Source organism: Salvelinus alpinus, chromosome 2 (assembly GCF_045679555.1).
Source record: "Salvelinus alpinus chromosome 2, SLU_Salpinus.1, whole genome shotgun sequence".
NCBI lineage: Eukaryota > Metazoa > Chordata > Actinopteri > Salmoniformes > Salmonidae > Salvelinus > Salvelinus alpinus.
In genome coordinates this window covers 42,645,245-42,663,536 of record NC_092087.1, presented here as the reverse complement: position 1 = coordinate 42,663,536, position 18,292 = coordinate 42,645,245, and the positions used below count along the sequence as shown (strand labels likewise).

Genomic DNA, 18,292 nt, shown 5'->3' with positions numbered 1-18,292 from the left:
TTACATTAGAAGTGCCCATCCAAGAAGGCTCAAGGTCATTGGCCACTGATAAAATGACGTCAAATCACGTTATATCTACAGTAGCTTTGATTGGAGTGATCGTGTCAACATCATACTTTCAAAATCTTAGCTAGCAAGCTAGCAGTCACCGATAAATTGGTCCACATGGAAAACTAAAGGCATAGAAAACATAAATGACTTGGTAACAGGAAATACATTAGAATTCAAAAGCAATTTTGGACTGACCAATATTTTCAAATACATGCAACTTCAAAGTTTTGATTTGAAATCTTTTGGACATCAGAGTAATCTTGAGGGAATCTTATTTGAGTCTGAAAAGTATGTTCATATGATAGATAAGATATACAAAACCTTGCAGAGAGCATATATAACTGGCAATATAAAAAATATAAACTATTGGAACCAAGGCTAAAAATAACTGATGTTGAAACAAGATGGAGGGGATGTTGGAGTATAATTTACGAAATTACAGTTAACGAAAATGTATGCTTAATCCATTATAAACTAATGTGTCGAATTTATTATACAAATGACAAAATTCACAAATTCTACAGCACAATGGCAGAGTCATGTCTTAAGTGTAAAACTAACAATGACTCAATAATCCAGGCTTTCTGGAAATGCTATGAAGTCCAAAAGTTATGGGCGGAGCTAGAAAGTTGGCTGTCAAAAGTATTGCATTGTAAACATACTTTTAATATGTCTGTCTGCATATTTCAAGACATGACATATGGGGGTGTAGTGAGATACCCAATGCTAGATGATTCTCTTCTCATCAATCCGCCATCATTAACACAATGAAAAAATCTAATGATTTATTAAATTGGTAGAAATGTAAGGCCATGTGGCAAACAATAATGCAGGCACTAGGGATGAGGGTGTGAGCATGTAGGTCTGGGCAGATAAGATGTAATAGTTGTTTCTGTGCATCTGTAAATTCAATTGTTGTTCGTATGTGTGTGTTATGTTTGTATCTGGTGTAGGGTCAAAATTATAAAAAGTAAGACAAAAAATTAATGTCAACACTGTCAGGACCCGGTGAGAGAAACAGTCACTAATAGTCGGCAGAACCCAGAAGATGAGGCAGACTCAGCAGTACTAGAAATGGTGGTTTAATAAAAGGACAAGATCTTCAGGCAAAGAATATAAATCCACCACGTCCAAAAATAAAGCCAAGAGGCACAAAATGGATATCCTCCAAAATACAAAGAAACTCCACAAAGTGGTAAAAACAGCAGGGAAAAACAAACCTCAAAAGACTACTCAAAAATACACAAGCACTAAACCAGAGAACCTCTGGAAAATCCAATAAGAGAAATATGTTAACAACAAGGCTGGGGCTGGGTGCTAACATACAAACACTGAGCAAAGAACTGAGGAACACACAGGGTTTAAATACTAACAAGGGAACGACACACAGGTGCAAACAATAATTAGAGCAAGGAAAAAACAAAAGGTACAAAAAAGGTGCAATGGGGACATCTAGTGACCAAAACCTGAACAGTCCTGGCCAAAACCTGACAAACACCTTGTCTTGAATGCAACCATCTAATCCAGGCCTACAAAAAGGGGAGACACAAATTGTAAAATATGACGTCCATCTAGTCTGAAGGAGGAAATTATTGTCCCCCCAAAAAACCTTCCAGTGGTGCTGATCTAATGATAAAGACAGTGAATATACATGCACTCACCGGAGATATCGATATGCCCGACGATGCCCTCTGCTGGTGCCAATAAAATAGGCTACTGTTTGCTCAATTGGGATTGAGAATTTTGATAACTAGAGACAATTACAGTATTTTCTTTGTCTTCTCTTTTCAGCAATAACCATTTTCTTTCTAAACTATGTTTTTCCTACGGTTGTATTTTGAAATATTGCGATAGGCCTAGCCTAGACCAATTTAATTGTTTTTCACTGACGTCTGCAACTCAACAATCAACTATTTGGTAGGCTATTTGCCGTGCGCTGCCCAAATTACTCGTTTAAAACAATCCACACCTCATTTTTTAAAGAAGCTACTGATCCTGTGGCCAATTCATGCTCTCTGGTATGGGTGGATTGGCAATGTGGCAATGTTGACAAATGTCAAATGGGCCGGAGTCGGACCATCTTTTTGTAGGGTGGGCTGGTCGAAATTTACACAATTTATAATTATTATTTTTATTTAAAGGGACACCGCTGGTGGCCATGGGCCTGGTAAAACATTTTTTTTTATCCTGTCGGATAAACACTCCAAACAGCCTACCCAACCGCTCGGGAGGCGTCCACATGGCCCTGAAGCACACTGTTGCCTAGGTTTGTATCACATTCCAATTATAAAACTTGGGGGGACAAAAATGCAATTTCAGAATGTGGGGGGGCATGTCCCCTGTCCCCAGTGAAAGTTGTGCCCCTGGTGACACGCAGATGATGCGGAAGGGCGGATACAGTGGATTGAGATGCAGGCCAATCAACAACAACAAAAAATATATCTCTAGCTTAAATTTAGGGATTTTTTTATAATGTTACTTAGACTGAATTTTTTTAATAGTAAATGACTCATGTAAAAGTCACCCTGTAAAATACTAGCCAACTTGAGTAAAAGTCAAAGGATCTGGTTTTAAATGTACTTAAGTAGGCTACTGTGGTGGGAAAAGAACTACATTTTCTTCCTTAATTAAATATAAATGCTATACATCAAATTCCAGTTAAAGCAAACGAGACGGTATGATTTTCTTTACAGAAAGAGAGGAGAATACTAGTCTTTCGAACACCAGCCGCTGTGAAGTCAAGTGGGTCGCGCGTCAGCCAAGTAAGGAGGGCGGGACTAGACGCCCTTGATCCAATGAACGAGCACTGTGAGAGCGTGATGCGATGACGTAATGAGGCGAACAGAGAACGCGCAAAATTCGAAAGTGGACCGGAAGTAAAACCAACCGCAGAGTCCGCAGACAGCAAGAGGATCCTAATGTTTTCTTCTTTCTTTTTTTTTTTTTAAGTATATTGTCCTTTGGCTAAGTTTTAGATAGGCTACATTACGTTTTTATTATATGTACGTACTAGGTTGGAAAGTTCATTCGTATTCTATCGCTGTTGGTTTGCTTGCAATGAATGTGTTGCATTATCCAGGGCAAGATAGCTAGTTGACTAGCTGTTATTGCTGCTCATAGCTAACGTACCAGCTGGTTTTGTGATTCTAAAACTGTTCCTGCTGTGTCAATCTCTGTTGGATTAGGAAAGAGTCAAGGCGTCGGTATGTTTAAATTCAAATATCAAGGGAGCGTGAAAGATCTGGCGTCTCTCGATCCAATGACCAGTCGCTGCTCCCGCCTCAACCACCTACTGCAGGTGAATATTACCAATTTCTCAGTTGTCATAATAACATACACTGAGTATACAAAACATTAAGGACACCTGCTCTTTCCATGACATAGACTTATCAGGTGAAAGCTATGATCCCTTATTGAACCACTTCAATCAGTGTAGATGAAGGGGAGGAGACAGGATAAAGAAGGATTTTTTTAGCCTTGAGACAATTGAGACATGGATTGTCTCTGGTGTAGCTACTTGATGTACTGCCTTATAGATGGGCTAGTAAGAGAGAATAATCAAAACAACAGTAGAAATACATACTCCTAATCATTTGGTTATAAACTAGCTTGCGACTAATATAGCTACTTAGCTAATTAGCTCAACAGTTAAATGCAGATAAAGGTTCAGCAAGTTCTGAGATGGTGGTTGGCAAGCCTCGTTGAATTGATAAGAATGATTAATGTATGCCCCTGTTGCTTTAACACTCCAGGGAAAGATATCCAACCATGGCCTACAGGGTGGGGTGAATGTGACGAGGGAGGAGCTGTTGGACGCTCTTCTCCTTCTCTACCAGGAGTGCTCTTCCCCAGACCTGATGAAGATAGAATATGTGGCCAACTTTGTCAACAAGTGTAAGCATTTGATTTGCATCTGTCATTTACTCCTGAAGTGTTTTAGTAGTAAAGGATATCATCTTATTCCACTCCTATGTTTAATAGGGATGGGTATTTTACATGTTTTGACTGTTGGAGTACTTGCATGTAAAACAAATATGTGTGCATTTATCTATAGGCCTATGCCAACAGTGTGCAACAATGCCTAATTCATCATAACCATTACAGATAGCATGGCCCATATATATTCAGTCAAGAAAAAAGCAAGTGCAATTTTAATATTCATTTATTGAAACCGTAATATCAACTGGTTATATCATATTGTGGAACACAATCTTCAGAACCTCAGCAGTGGCACTTGCTTGTAGAAGCCTATTGCTGTGTAATAGCATAGCCTTGCGTTGTTAATTTAGCAGACAATAGACTGTTATTTCCCGAGCCCTTTTCACAGTCAAAAAAAATATAGTGTAATATAACAGAATAAAATAGAACCTCATATTTTTCCCAAGTGAAACAATTAGACAGAACAATTAGACCGTGCGAAGGGATGCGCATCTCACGTCTGGAAGAGTTATTCTCAAAGAGTGATCATTTGAAACGGGGCTCAATTTGGCGAGTTGAAATACTTTTTTTCAGGGTTACAAACCAAGATCTGCCTTTTCGATATATAGGCGTTCAATTTAGTTTGTCCTGCCTGTTCTTTGGAATTTTCTAATTGGATTAACAATTCCACATTGAACTCTGCATGGTGGAGAATTATGGCCATGACATCTGTTTGGTGAGTAGGCCTATGCTTAATGATTCTGATGAAAATGTAGTTTTTGTTTTAATCAAACTAATGTTTTTGCGTATTTTCAGTTTCGAACCTGTCTATGTTTAGGGTGGTTATAGGCTAAGCTAACCAATTCTTAATGGCACTAGCAGTTCGCAAAGGAGCCTAAGCGGATAATAGATAGGATGCAATTAGTCCAAAACTGCTGCTCGTGGTTGGAACACATATTTTCCTACTTCATTCAACAAGTCCATTTTGAATTTGTGAACTGTCATCATTTGGCAAGTAATGTAGCTTGTGTATCCCATCAGTTAGATAATGTTTTTAAAAGCATTGATTTCTGTAGGCCTAATGGGAGCTTGTGTGCTCACTCAGCACATGTGTGTGTAAGTAGCGGTCAGAACGCAGTTGAGTGAATGAGACACTGAGAGGAAAGGGAATTTAGGGAGAAGAACCTGCGATGCTTGGTTTCTTTTTTGTTGTGCCCCCGCAAATGTACATGTACAAATGGAACACTAGAGTCAAAGCAAGTTAATGTTGTCTTCTAGGTAAAATTACATTTGCCTGTTCGGGCGAACCACAAAGCGCATTGCACAAAATAGTTTGACAGTATTTATTGAAAAAAATGATCTCTGGTTAAAGATTGAGCTTTGACGTTTGTTCGAATACTCAATTACTAATGTTTAACTGTGTATGTGTGTGTGACTCTCAGACTCTGAGGTGGTGTCAGAGTTACATGAGTTGCAGCCTGGATTGCGGGACTTTGAGAAGCGCGGGGTGGTTGGACGTGGCTGCTTTGCTGAAGTACAGGTGGTCCGAGAGAGATCCACAGGAGATGTGTGTGCCTTGAAGGTCATGGAGAAGGCAGGCCTGCGCTCCAATGAAAATGTAAGCTACACAATTTTTCATTCTGCTCCAAAAATAGTTATTAATTGTGGAGGCGTATCCTCACTTCCATGTAAATCATAGAATTTTCACTTAGTCATGCATCAATGTCGAAGAGAGACTGAAATTCAACGTAAATGGAAGTAAGTATTCACCTTTGACTGAGGTGTCAATCTGTGAAAACTGTACCATGTTTGGAAAATATCCGTTGTTTGTGGTTTCCTGAAATGTAGTTGACAGGCAGGTGCATTCCCTTCCTCTGTAACTGACATTCTGTTCCTCCCTCAGGTGTTCTATGAGGAGGAGAGGAAGATACTGGCACTGAGCTGCAGCCCCTGGATCCCACGGCTTCTGTACGCCTTCCAGGACCAAGACAATGTCTACCTGGTAACAGTATTGAAATACATAGGTTATGGCCTATGAGTTATTTGTTGAGTTATTGACACCACAATGCAATATCAATATTCAACACAATTTGTCAATCTATAGATATTACTTGCGAGAATGCCCCTAAGACAACGCCGAAAATGATGGCCATGGTCACTCGTCTGTCTCGCTCGAAAACATTCTGCTTTCACAGAAATGTCTCGTTAAAAACAAGGCAATTTGGCTGGGAACAAATCAGATTCCAGATTGTTTAGGGGTCAGTACAGCGGTGGGCCCTAGGGCCGAACGCGGCCTGTTTTGTACTTCAATATGGCCTGGGACCCTATATTTACATCCGTAGTTAAATGAATTGATCATGGCATTGCGCTCTGTCAATCCAAATGGAACCCGGGTTGCTATTCAATTTTCTTACATAGTCTTATACCTCTCCACTGCTATCCATCAGATGTCCAATAGATGGCGTCATGTACCATATTTTGTATTAGGCTGATAAACAGTACTATAGATTTTCAAAACATGTTATCGATGCATAGTGTTTGCGGGGTATGGATGCTGCCATGTCTTTTCATAACAACAACAAGAATATAAACCGAATGCATGCATAAATAGCATCTATAGGCCTTAGTAGGCCGTCATTGTAAATAAGAATTTGTTCTTAACTGACTTACGTAGCTAAATAAATAATCAAATTGGTTTTGTTCAAACCGTTCATTGGTTTAATTTTCGTTCCTTTGCAGCCTTCTTTGAGCCGCTATTACAATTTTGTGGCCTGTAATTCAATTTCTAAATCCCAAATGTGTCCCTTCAGCCAAAAAGTTGGCATTTTAGATGTTTTTTCCCACTTTACCTAATCAGTACAATTGTGTGTTTCCCTCACTGTACTCCATTTGCTGTTGGAACGCTCTGTCCAATTCTTCCTGGGAATTTAGTGGGAGTAGAATATCCAAAACAAATGCCAAGTGAGCAATGCATTGCTGCTCGGAAAGCGAACTGAGTGGCTTAAATTAGAAATTAGTTGTTTTCCATGTCTGCTTCAGCTCAGTCAGCCCCCACTCCCAGCTCTGATCTCTGCCCACACTTCCATACTGAGCCCAGTGAAAATACAAAGAATCCTTCTCTACCCAAGTGTCAGACTGCTCCAAAGTGTCTCTCAGTACCCTGTTGCTAGGTAACCTCTTTAGAATGCTGCTGTTCATTCAGACTCCCCGACCATTCATGCGCTGCGGTATGCTCCTCGTTGCTGAACTTTTAACACCCCTACTGGTAGCTGCTGCCTTTATTACTTCCTGTTTATATTTAGAATGCATGGAACAACGGCAGCACTGGTAGAATTAATTAGAAACGGTTGCTTTGTTATTTTCTATGTATAGCCATGTTGTTTTTACTTATTATTTATAGTTGTTATTCACAGTGTATTTATTCCTCACTATTTATATTTTTTATAAAAAGTTTATCTTATCTTTAACTCTGTATTGTTGGAAATGGACCCGTAAGTAAGCATTTCACTTTTAGTCTACAGCTGTTGTCTACAAAGCATGTGACAAGTATTTAAATTAGATTTACAGACACATTTTGGAGCTCTTGGTGGTTTAATATGGGACCAATGACCATAGAAACTGTGTTGTCTGCAATGTGGCGTGGTGATACTTCTGTCTTTTTTAGCAGGGTTTAAAATAAACACAAAATGAATGAAGCCGTTTGGCCAGGCTGTTGCAAGACAGCTTCCTGTCTGTCTGATAACATGATTGTCACGTTACTATGCACATGGCTGTGTTTGTGTTTAATTTCCGTGTGTGTGTTGATAGGCGATGGAATACCTCCCGGGTGGGGACCTGATGGCCCTGATGAACAGATATGAGGAGCAGTTTGATGAGGCCATGGCCCAGTTTTACCTGGCCGAACTAGTGGAGGCCATCCACGCTGTGCATCAGATGGGTTTTGTCCACAGGTGACTTCCAAATTCCACACTTTTAATACACTCAAATGGGCTGCACACCTCTGTACCGCTAATGTGAATCCCCAGAATAACAACGTGACTTGTAGTGTCAATGTTCATATACGGTTAATACACCACAGGTATAAGAGCAAAATCCTTCTCGCTCTTTGTAAGATCTCTCACCTGGGTTTAAGGCAAATTGTTTTGTCTGGTCTCGCTCCTCCTTGTCCTTCTGTTCCCATTTGCTTTCTCCTGCATTCTCTCACATCCTCGCATCTTTCCTGTTGCAGAGATGTCAAACCAGAGAATGTACTCATTGACCGCACTGGGCACATCAAGTTGGCAGACTTTGGTTCAGCTGCCAAGCTCACTGCTAATAAAAAGGTAAAAGCTCACACATCAGAATGAATATATTGAAGAGGTTTTCTTAATTTTCTATTGAGTGTGTGATAAGGTTGTGCTGCAAAAACAAACCAAAAAGCTCATGTAACTACAAAATTGCTGGCTCCATTGAAACAAAATGTGAAACCTGTGCAAGGGATGGATTACTACTCAAACATTGGGTTATAACATAATGCAATAGCAGTTATAACTTCCACATAATAACTTTAATTTAGAGATTATTCATGAGGTGAGAGTAACTGAGATGGCTGTTTTGCAGGTGTTTACCCCCAGGGCACCTGTCGGGACGCAGGACTACCTGTCCCCTGAGGTCTTGGGGGCTATGAACGGGGGGTCCCAGTGTAGCTACGGCCTAGAGTGTGACTGGTGGTCACTAGGGATCATCGCCTACGAGATGATCTACATGAAGTCTCCATTCACCGATGGCACCACCACCAAGACCACCCACAATATCATGAACTTCCAGGTAGGGTCCCATTATTATATTCAATACGTACTGTCTGATACTTCTTGCACTGGTCTGGAAGTCTGTAAAAAGGTACGGAATAATAAAGAACTGATATCCTGGAAAAGTAGGTGATTTTTATTTTGAATCTGTAAAATGGATGGCTATAAAAACACTTTGAAAAAAGTGATAGAGGTGGGGTGGGTTTACCTGACAAATGATATATGAGGCTGTCCGCTATCTCTTCAGGCAGTCTAAAGGGAAAATAGGCGTAGCAGTTTTACACCAACTACAGTTGTCATATCAAAACATTTAGTGATTCTTGACAACCTTAGCTGCCACAGAGTTATCTGAATTCTATGTTTAAGACCGTTGTGACTCTGCATTCTGTCCCTATCGTTTCCTCCCAGCGTTTTTTGAGGTTCCCCCAGGATCCAAAGGCCAGTAAGCACTTTGTAGACCTGGTTCAGAGTCTACTCTGTGGAGCGCAGGAGCGGCTAGGCTTTGAGGAGCTCCGTTGTCACCCCTTCTTCTCCACTGTGGACTGGAACAAGCTGAGACAAGGTGAGACCTGGCCCCCTCCTAACTGACCAGGGTCGTATTCATTAGCCACCAAATGGAAAACAAATGAACTTGTCCAATAAGAAACACTTATTTTCATTTTCCATTTGCGAAACGTTTTCAAACTTATCCGTTGAGTGCCCTGATGAGTATGACCCTGGTTATAAGCTGATCATGGTCCTCTCACCTCAGCCTTGTTTATGAATGTGTGTCTTACATCTGTTAAGTGTTACAAGGTAGAGAATAACCATTTGAAGAAAAACTAGGGTTTGATTTGGTTTAAAGGGATAGTTCACTCAAACTTAAAGCTGGCATGGTTTTCCACTTAGCTTGGTTGTTGATTCACTAAGACAGTTTTTAGATATACAGTATATTTTGCTTACTTCAGTAAATGGCTTGTAGAGCTCTTTCTTATTGATCGATGGAATGCACAGACTTGAAATACAGCACTCAAGTGCTTTCCATGCTTCACTATACTACTAAAGGAAACAAATATTGTACACAGTACACTACGTACAGCGTAATGTACACACACACACACACACACACACACACACACACACACACACACACACACACACACACACACAGCTGCTGATCTCTCCTCAACATCCCCCCCTCTGGACTAAGCTGGCCTCCTGCCAGACCGTAGCGAATCTCATTATCTCACAACTACTGATGCCACTACTACTGTGTGTGTGTGTGTGTGTGTGTGTGATCCCCAGGAGAGCAGGGAAAAGGCTGGACATAAAGCCTGACACTAGGATGAGGGAATATATTAATGAGAGAAACGCTTGTGTGTTACAGCTCAGAATCACTCAATAGCATTGACACGTGGTGAGAATGTCATGAGAAGAATGCCAGAGCCTTTGATTGACCAGATATGTGAAATTGCCTCATTGATGCTCACAATATCAGATTGTTGTCAGGGTAAATACAGTGGGGAGAACAAGTATTTGATACACTGACGATTTTGCAGGTTTTCCTACTTACAAAGCATGTAGAGGTCTGTAATTTTTATCATAGGTACACTTCAACTGTGAGAGAAGGAATCTAAAACAAAAATCCAGAAAATCACATTGTATGATTTTTAAGTAATTAATTTGCATTTTATTGCATGACATAAGTATTTGATACATCAGAAAAGCAGAACTTAATATTTGGTACAGAAACCTTTGTTTGCAATTACAGAGATCATACGTTTCCTGGAGTTCTTGACCAGGTTTGCACACACTGCAGCAGGGATTTTGTCCCACTCCTCCATACAGACCTTCTCCAGATCCTTCAGGTTTTGGGGCTGTCGCTGGGCAATACGGACTTTCAGCTCCCTCCAAAGATTTTCTATTGGGTTCAGGTCTGGAGACTGGCTAGGCCACTCCAGGACCTTGAGATGCTTCTTACGGAGCCACTCCTTAGTTGCCCTGGCTGTGTGTTTTGGGTCGTTGTCATGCTGGAAGACACTTCCACGACCCATCTTCAATGCTCTTACAAGATCTCGCGATACATGGCCCCATCCATCCTCCCCTCAATACGGTGCAGTCGTCCTGTCCCCTTTGCAGAAAAGCATCCCCAAAGAATGATGTTTCCACCTCCATGCTTCACGGTTTGGATGGTGTTCTTGGGGTTGTACTCATCCTTCTTCTTCCTCCAAACACGGCGAGTGGAGTTTAGACCAAAAAGCTCTATTTTTGTCTCATCAGACCACATGACCTTCTCCCATTCCTCCTCTGGATCATCCAGATGGTCATTGGCAAACTTCAGACGGGCCTGGACATGCGCTGGCTTGAGCAGGGGGACCTTGCGTGCGCTGCAGGATTTTAATCCATGACGGCGTAGTGTGTTACTAATGGTTTTCTTTGAGACTGTGGTCCCAGCTCTCTTCAGGTCATTGACCAGGTCCTGCCGTGTAGTTCTGGGCTGATCCCTCACATTCCTCATGATCATTGATGCCCCACGAGGTGAGATCTTGCATGGAGCCCCAGACCGAGGGTGATTGACCGTCATCTTGAACTTCTTCCATTTTCTAATAATTGTGCCAACAGTTGTTGCCTTCTCACCAAGCTGCTTGCCTATTGTCCTGTAGCCCATCCCAGCCTTGTACAGGTCTACAATTTATCCCTGATGTCCTTACACAGCTCTCTGGTCTTGGCCATTGTGGAGAGGTTGGAGTCTGCTTGATTGAGTGTGTGGACAGGTGTCTTTTATACAGGTAACGAGTTCAAACAGGTGCAGTTAATACAGGTAATGAGTGGAGAACAGGAGGGCTTCTTAAAGAAAAACTAACAGGTCTGTGAGAGCCGGAATTCTTACTGGTTGGTAGGTGATCAAATACTTATGTCATGCAATAAAATGCAAATTAATTACTTAAAAATCATACAATGTGATTTTCTGGATTTTTGTTTTAGATTCCGTCTCTCACAGTTGAAGTGTACCTATGATAAATATGACAGACCTCTACATGCTTTGTAAGTAGGAAAACCTGCAAAATCGGCAGTGTATCAAATACTTGTTCTCCCCACTGTAGATGAATGTCTGGAATTAGAATTACTGTGGACTATTCTATTTCTGGAAGAGGATTTACTGGAATATATTTCCTTTCATGGAAGAGCTGTGATTTGTGGACCCTGATTGAAGGAAAATTGTTGCTGAATTCAGTAAGAAATGGAGTCCTGTATCCAAGTACTTGATCATAGAGCTCCTTTGTTTCATTGACATTAAAACACAGCATCAGGATGTTTTGACGCAGCGGTCTAAGGCGCTGTATCTCAGTGCTAGAGGCGTCACTACAGACACCCTGGTTCGAAACCCAGTCTGTATCACAACCGGCCCGTGATTGGGAGTCCCATAGGGCGGTGCACAATTGGCCCCGCGTCGTTCGGGTTTGGGCGGTGTAGGTCGTCATTGTAAATAAGAATTTGTTCATAACTAACTTGCCTAGTTAAATAAAGGTACAAAAAAAATATATGTGACCTGGGTGGCTATTCACCCACCTAGCTTAATGGGCTATTTGTCAAATATGCTGATCAAAGGAACATTGGTGAATCAAAATACTGCCTCTGCTTTAAAATGCTCTTAAAGACTACCATAAGATGGTGTGATTGGTGTGCATCTTAAATGTGCGTGTGTGTTGTGCAGATGTATGAGGCTGGGCTTGTTAATGGTTGAGTGAGTGCAGATAGAGCGCTAGGCTATAGGGCTGTGCTTTGGCGGCTATGGCTCCAGCTGATTAGCCCGAGCTGCTGCAGTGAGAGAGAGGGAGACGCTACAACGTATTTATGGGAGGGAGGGAGGGAGGGAGGCAGAGGAGAGCAATTTATGAGTGTGTGTGTGTGTGTGTGAGAGTGCGCGAGTTGCTGCGCTACAGCCACGTCGCATGTTTCTTCTCACTTCCCCCGTTTTTTTGTATCTGTTGACTCTTTCCCGGCGTATCTCTCTCGCTCATTCACTCTCTCCCTCGTTCGTTCTTTTCTCCCTCCCCTCCTCCCGCAGCCCTCCCTCCCTTCGTGCCAACGCTCCGCGCCGAAGATGATACCTCCAATTTTGAGGAGCCTCCGGAGAAGCCTCGGCCCCGGCGAGCGGATGCCCAGCGAGACCCCCCGCGGCTGGGCTTCCAGGGCCAGGACCTGCCCTTTCTAGGCTGGTTCTTCAGCAGGGCGTTGACAGCGCTGGCCAAGTCTGAGTAAGTACTGTACCTTGACCTGCGTCTGTCAGCCGAACCCCTCTCTGCTTGATAGGCGTCATTCACAGGTGGTGGCAGGTCTGATCTGCCTCGAGTAACGCCACAGCAACGCTCTCCAGGTATCATCCAACCATGTCTTTCTATATGCTGCCTGAGTCTATAGGCTGTTTTTTTCCTGCAGTGGCAGTGCTTGGCTGGTGGCTCTATTATGGGCTTGGTGGCTATGTGCTGTGTCAGACGGAATGAGGGGAACTCCTCTCTCTCCTGTCTCGTTGGAGACAAGCCCCTCTTTCATGCGTTCATCCAGTCATAAACACAGACCGTATTCTGACTGTTTTCACCATTTGAAAACAGAGCTGATTGAGAAAGGTTGGGATAAAGAATGAGACGAGAGGTTTGTCGTCTACCTCTGACTGCTGTGGAGATCAGACACACCAGAGCTGAATGGTAGGAGAACGTTGCTTGCTGATGTTATTGGACTATCAGAGCTGGTTGGTATTCCGGTGAGTGTGTCGATGGCGTGCGCTGCTGTGAGGTGGAGGAGACCCTCCCCTCTCTCCCCTCCTCAGTTGTGTGCATGTTATGGTGCTCTGCCTTTGTTATTGCCGCGCAGTGTATAATGGCTTTGCCAAATTAACAGCGGTGTGGTTTGGTTGGTAATTGACTCAACTAGTCAGTGGCTTGCTGATTCCCTAATAATGTTGCCCCTGGTTAATTTCTAGCACTGACTGTTCCCTCTGGCAGGTTAATTGCAGAATCTGTGGGTGATGATGCAGAAAAGGAACAGAAAGAAGAAAAGGCGCACAAAAAATATGAAACAAAAGGCAGATTAGATTAGTCAGAGAAAGGAGGGATGCAGATTGGTGGAGAGAACGTATTTCTATGGAAACGAGGATGTTTTTTTGACCCATCTCTGTATGTCTCTCTTTTTCTCGCGCTCTCGCTCTCTCTCTCTACTCCCTATTTTACATTCATATATTTTATTTTCTCTCCCACGATGATGCATCTCCCTAAGAAACGGTGATCTGTTTTTGGTTTTATTTTTTGCACTGCTTTTAATGGTAGCAAACAAGCAGCGCAAACAAGACACAGACGCTGATTGTGTTAACATATGAGGGCTTGTTGTATATTAAACTGCTCATTAAGCCCAATTAGGGAAAAATGCAGAGCAATCCAGGCAAATGGTCATTTGTTTAGCATAGTGGAAGCAGATGGGAGCTCCTGTAGCTGACAAGTGCTAACATGTAACCACACAGAGCCTGCCAAGCCATCCATCCTGGCTATCTATGAAAATGCAGCCAGCGCTGGCTGTTGATCTATGATCTCTGCACAGTGTGATGGAGGCAGTGATGCCCATCCTGTGTGTTTTGCTGTTCGCCAGCCACCGTCTCTCCCAGGGGCATTGTGATGATGGGGGAAGTATGTTGCTCAGTACGCCCTCAAGGAAAACTGATGCTGATTGTTGTGGATGCGTGTTATGTCATGTACCTGTGTTTTTGGCATTTCAATGTATCAGTCAGTTTCAATCTGTACTCATGTAATGGTGGTCCTGAGCGCTCTAGGAAATGTGCTGTTGTATTTACATTGCAATGTTTCTCATGGTTTGTTTGTCGGACCATATGTCGTTACGTAAACAAGATTCTCTGTGATAGCTAGACATTGACTTGTTGCGGCTAGAAGGCTGTGCGTGATGACGTAGTGGACGTGAAAATAACGTTGGCGGCAAAATTCCTATGTACTGACTACAAGTTAAATGGGTTTCCATCGGATTTTCAATTCAGATGGTTTTGTCACGCAGAAAGTATTCAGACCCCTTGACTTTTCACCCAAAAAATAACATTATAGCCTTATTTTAAAATGGATTACATAGTTTTCCCCCTCATCATACTACACACAATACCCCATAATGACAAAGCAAAAAACATATTTTTGAAATTTTTGCAAATGTATTAAATATTATATATTTTTAAATGAAATATGACATTTACATAAGTATTCAGACTTTTTACTCAGTACTTTGTTGAAGCACCATTGGTAGTGATTACATCCTTGAGTGTTCTTGGGTATGATGCTACAAGCTTGACACACCTATATTTGGGGTGTTTCTCCCATTCTTCTCTGCAGATCCTCTCAAGCTCTGTCAGGTTGGATGGGCAGGGTCGCTGCACAGCTATTTTCAGGTCTCCAGAGATGTTCGATCGGGTTCAAGTCCGGGCTCTGGCTGGGCCACTTAAGGACATTCAAAGACTTGTCCCGAAGCCACTCCTGCGTTGTCCTGGCTGTATGCTTAGGGTTGTTGTCCTGTTGGAAGGTGAACCTTCGCCCCAGTCTGAGGTCCTGAGCGCTCTGGAGCAGGTTTTCATCAAGGATCTCTCTGTACTTTGCTTCGTTCATCTTTCCGGACTAGTCTCCCCGTCCCTTCCGCTGAAGAACATCCCCACAGCACAATACTGTCACGATCATGCTTCACCGTAGGGATGGTGCCAGGTTTCCTCCAGACGTGACGCTTGGCATTCAAGCCAAAGAGTTCAATCTTGGTTTCATCAGAACAGAGAATCTTGTTTCTGATGGTCTGAGAGTCCTCCAAGCGGTCTGTCATGTGCCTTTTACTGAGGACTGGCTTTAGTCTGGCCGGTCTACAATAAAGGTCTGATTGGTGGAGTGCTGCAGAGATGGTTGTCCTTCTGGAAGGTTCTCCCATCTCGACAGAGGAACTCTGGAACCCTGTCAGTGACCATCAGGTTCTTGGTCACCTCCCTGACCAAGGCCCCCCCCCCCCCCCCCCCATTGCTCAGTTTGGCCAGGCGGCCAGCTCTAGGAAGAGTTCTGGTGGTTCCAAACTTCTTCCATTTAAGAATGATGGAGGCCACTGTGTTCTTTGGGACCTTTTTTTGGTACCCTTCCCCATATCTGCGCCTATACACACTTCTATCTCGGGGCGATACAGACAATTCCTTCTACTTGGTCTTGGCACGTGCGCTCTAGCCAACAGCTTGCAGATACAGTGCAGGTAGCCTATAGCCTACATGATGATATTTTTATGAACAAAAAGGTTTGACAAACTGCAGCCAAGGATCAATCATCATGTCATCAGAACAAGACCCTCGATTTTTATTGGAAAGGAGAATCAAGTTCATCACCTTGCACTTTCACTACTCTGTAAAAAGTGTAGACTAATAAACTGCAGGGACTACACAACATAGTGTTTTCAGAAAGTATTCACAACTTTTTCAACATTTTTTTCTTACAAAGTGGGATTAACATTTTTAATCTGTACAGGTTTCCTTCGTTTCACTTGGGTTTAGGTTAGTATTGTGGAGTAACTACAATGTTGTTGATCCATCCTCAGTTTTCTCCTATCACAGCCATTAACTATTTTAAAGTCACCATTGGCCTCATGGTAAAATCCATGAGCGATGTCCTTTCCGGCAACTAAGTTAAGGACGCCTGTATTTGTAGTGACTGGTTGATTTGATACACCATCCAAAGTGTATTTAGTAACTTCACCAATAGGTGCCCTTTAAGGCATTGGAAAACCTCCCTTGTCTTTGTGGTGTAATCTCTGTTTGAAATACACTGCTCAACTGAGAGACCTTACAGATAATTGTGTGTGGGGGGTACAGAGATGAGGTATTCATTCAAAAATCCATGCAATTTGTTAATTTAAAAAACTCCTGAACTTATTTAGGCTTGCCATAACAAAGGGGTTGAATACTTTTTGACTGAAGACATTTTAGCTTTTCATTATTATTTTTTAAATTACAATAAATAAATAAACAATTCTACTTTGACATTATGGGGTATTGTGTGTAGGCCAGTGACACAACGTCTCAATTAATGTTTAGTTCGAGCTGGAACACAACAAATTTTGGAAAAGGTCACACAGTACCGGTCAAAGTTTTAGAACACCTCTCATTTAAGGGTTTTTCTTTATTTTTTATTATTTTCTACATTGTATAATAATAGTTAAAACGTCAACACTATGAAATCACACATATGGAATCATGTAGTAACCAAAAAAGTGTTAAACAAATCAAAATATATTTTATATTTGAGTTTCTTCAAATAGCCACCCCTTGCCTTGATGACAGCTTTGACAGCTTTGCCTTGATGACACTCTTGGCATTCTCTCAACCAGCTTCATGAGGTAGTCACCAGGAATGCATTTCAATTAACAGATGTGCCTTAGAAGTTAATTTGTGGAATTTCTTTCCTTCTTTATGCGTTTGAGCCAATCAGTTGTGTTGTGATAAGGTAGGGGGGTATACAAAAGATGGCCCTATTTGGTAAAAGACCAAGTCCAGATTATGGCAAGAACAGCTGAAATAAGCAAAGATAAACGACAGTCCATCATTACTTTAAGACATGAAGGTCAGTCAATACGGAAAATTTCAAGAACTTTGAAAGTTTCTTCCAGTGCAGTCGCAAAAACCATCAAGCGCTATTATGAAACTGGCTCTCATGAGGTCCGCCACAGGAAAGGAAGACCCAGAGTTACCTCTGCTGCAGATGATAAGTTCGTTAGAGTTACCAGCCTCAGAAATTGCAGCCCAAATAAATGCTTCACAGAGTTCAAGTAACATACACATCTCAACCTCATCTGTTCAGAGGAGACTGTGTGAATCAGGCCTTCATGTTCGAATTGCTGCAAAGAAACCACTACTAAAGGACACCATTAAGAAGAGGAGACTTGCTTGGGCCAAGAAACACGAGCATTGGACATTAGACCGGTGGAAATTTGTTCTTTGGTCTCGAGTTAAAATTAGATTTTTTTTGGTTCCAACCGCCGTGTCATTTGTGAGGCGCGGTGTGGGTGAACGGATGATCTCCGCATGTGTATTTCCCACCATAAAGCATAGAGGAGGAGGTGTTATGGTGAGGGGGTGCTTTTCTGGTAACACTGTCTGTGATTTATTTAGAATTCAAGGCGCACTTAACCAGCATGGCTACCACAGCATTCTGCAGCGATACGCCATCCCATCTAGTTTCGGCTTAGTGGAACTATCATTTGTTTTTCAACAGGACAATGACCCAACACAACTACAGGCTGTGTAAGGGCTATTTTACCAAGATGGAGAGTGATGGTGTGCTGCATCAGATGACCTGGCCTCCACAATCCCCCGACCTCATCCAAATTGAGATGGTTTGGGATGAGTTGGACCGCAGTGAAGGCTGTTCAAAAAGCATTCCAGTTGAAGCTGGTTGAGAGAATGCCAAGAGTGTGCAAAGCGGTCATCAAGACAAAGGGTGGCTATTTGAAGAAACTCAAATATAAAATATATTTTGATTTGTTTAACA

At 42.2% G+C, this 18,292-nt stretch overlaps 1 protein-coding gene across 4 annotated transcripts in view; it reads left to right on the top strand.

Moving 5' to 3' along the window:
- Positions 1-2,917: 2,917 nt before the first annotated feature.
- Positions 2,918-18,292, top strand: part of LOC139562281 (citron rho-interacting kinase-like) — a 52,802-nt gene continuing 37,427 nt past the window's right edge. For 3 of the 4 annotated variants that reach the window (XM_071379875.1, XM_071379858.1, XM_071379868.1), the window contains exons 1-9: positions 2,918-3,349; positions 3,804-3,945; positions 5,412-5,587; positions 5,873-5,971; positions 7,777-7,919; positions 8,198-8,291; positions 8,569-8,775; positions 9,165-9,318; positions 12,805-12,994. In XM_071379875.1, the coding sequence (XP_071235976.1) occupies positions 3,257-3,349; positions 3,804-3,945; positions 5,412-5,587; positions 5,873-5,971; positions 7,777-7,919; positions 8,198-8,291; positions 8,569-8,775; positions 9,165-9,318; positions 12,805-12,994 (1,298 nt within the window). In that variant the 5' untranslated portion in view covers positions 2,918-3,256. The remainder of the gene's footprint in view (positions 3,350-3,803; positions 3,946-5,411; positions 5,588-5,872; positions 5,972-7,776; positions 7,920-8,197; positions 8,292-8,568; positions 8,776-9,164; positions 9,319-12,804; positions 12,995-18,292) is intronic. The other variant, XM_071379848.1, reaches the window with a different exon arrangement.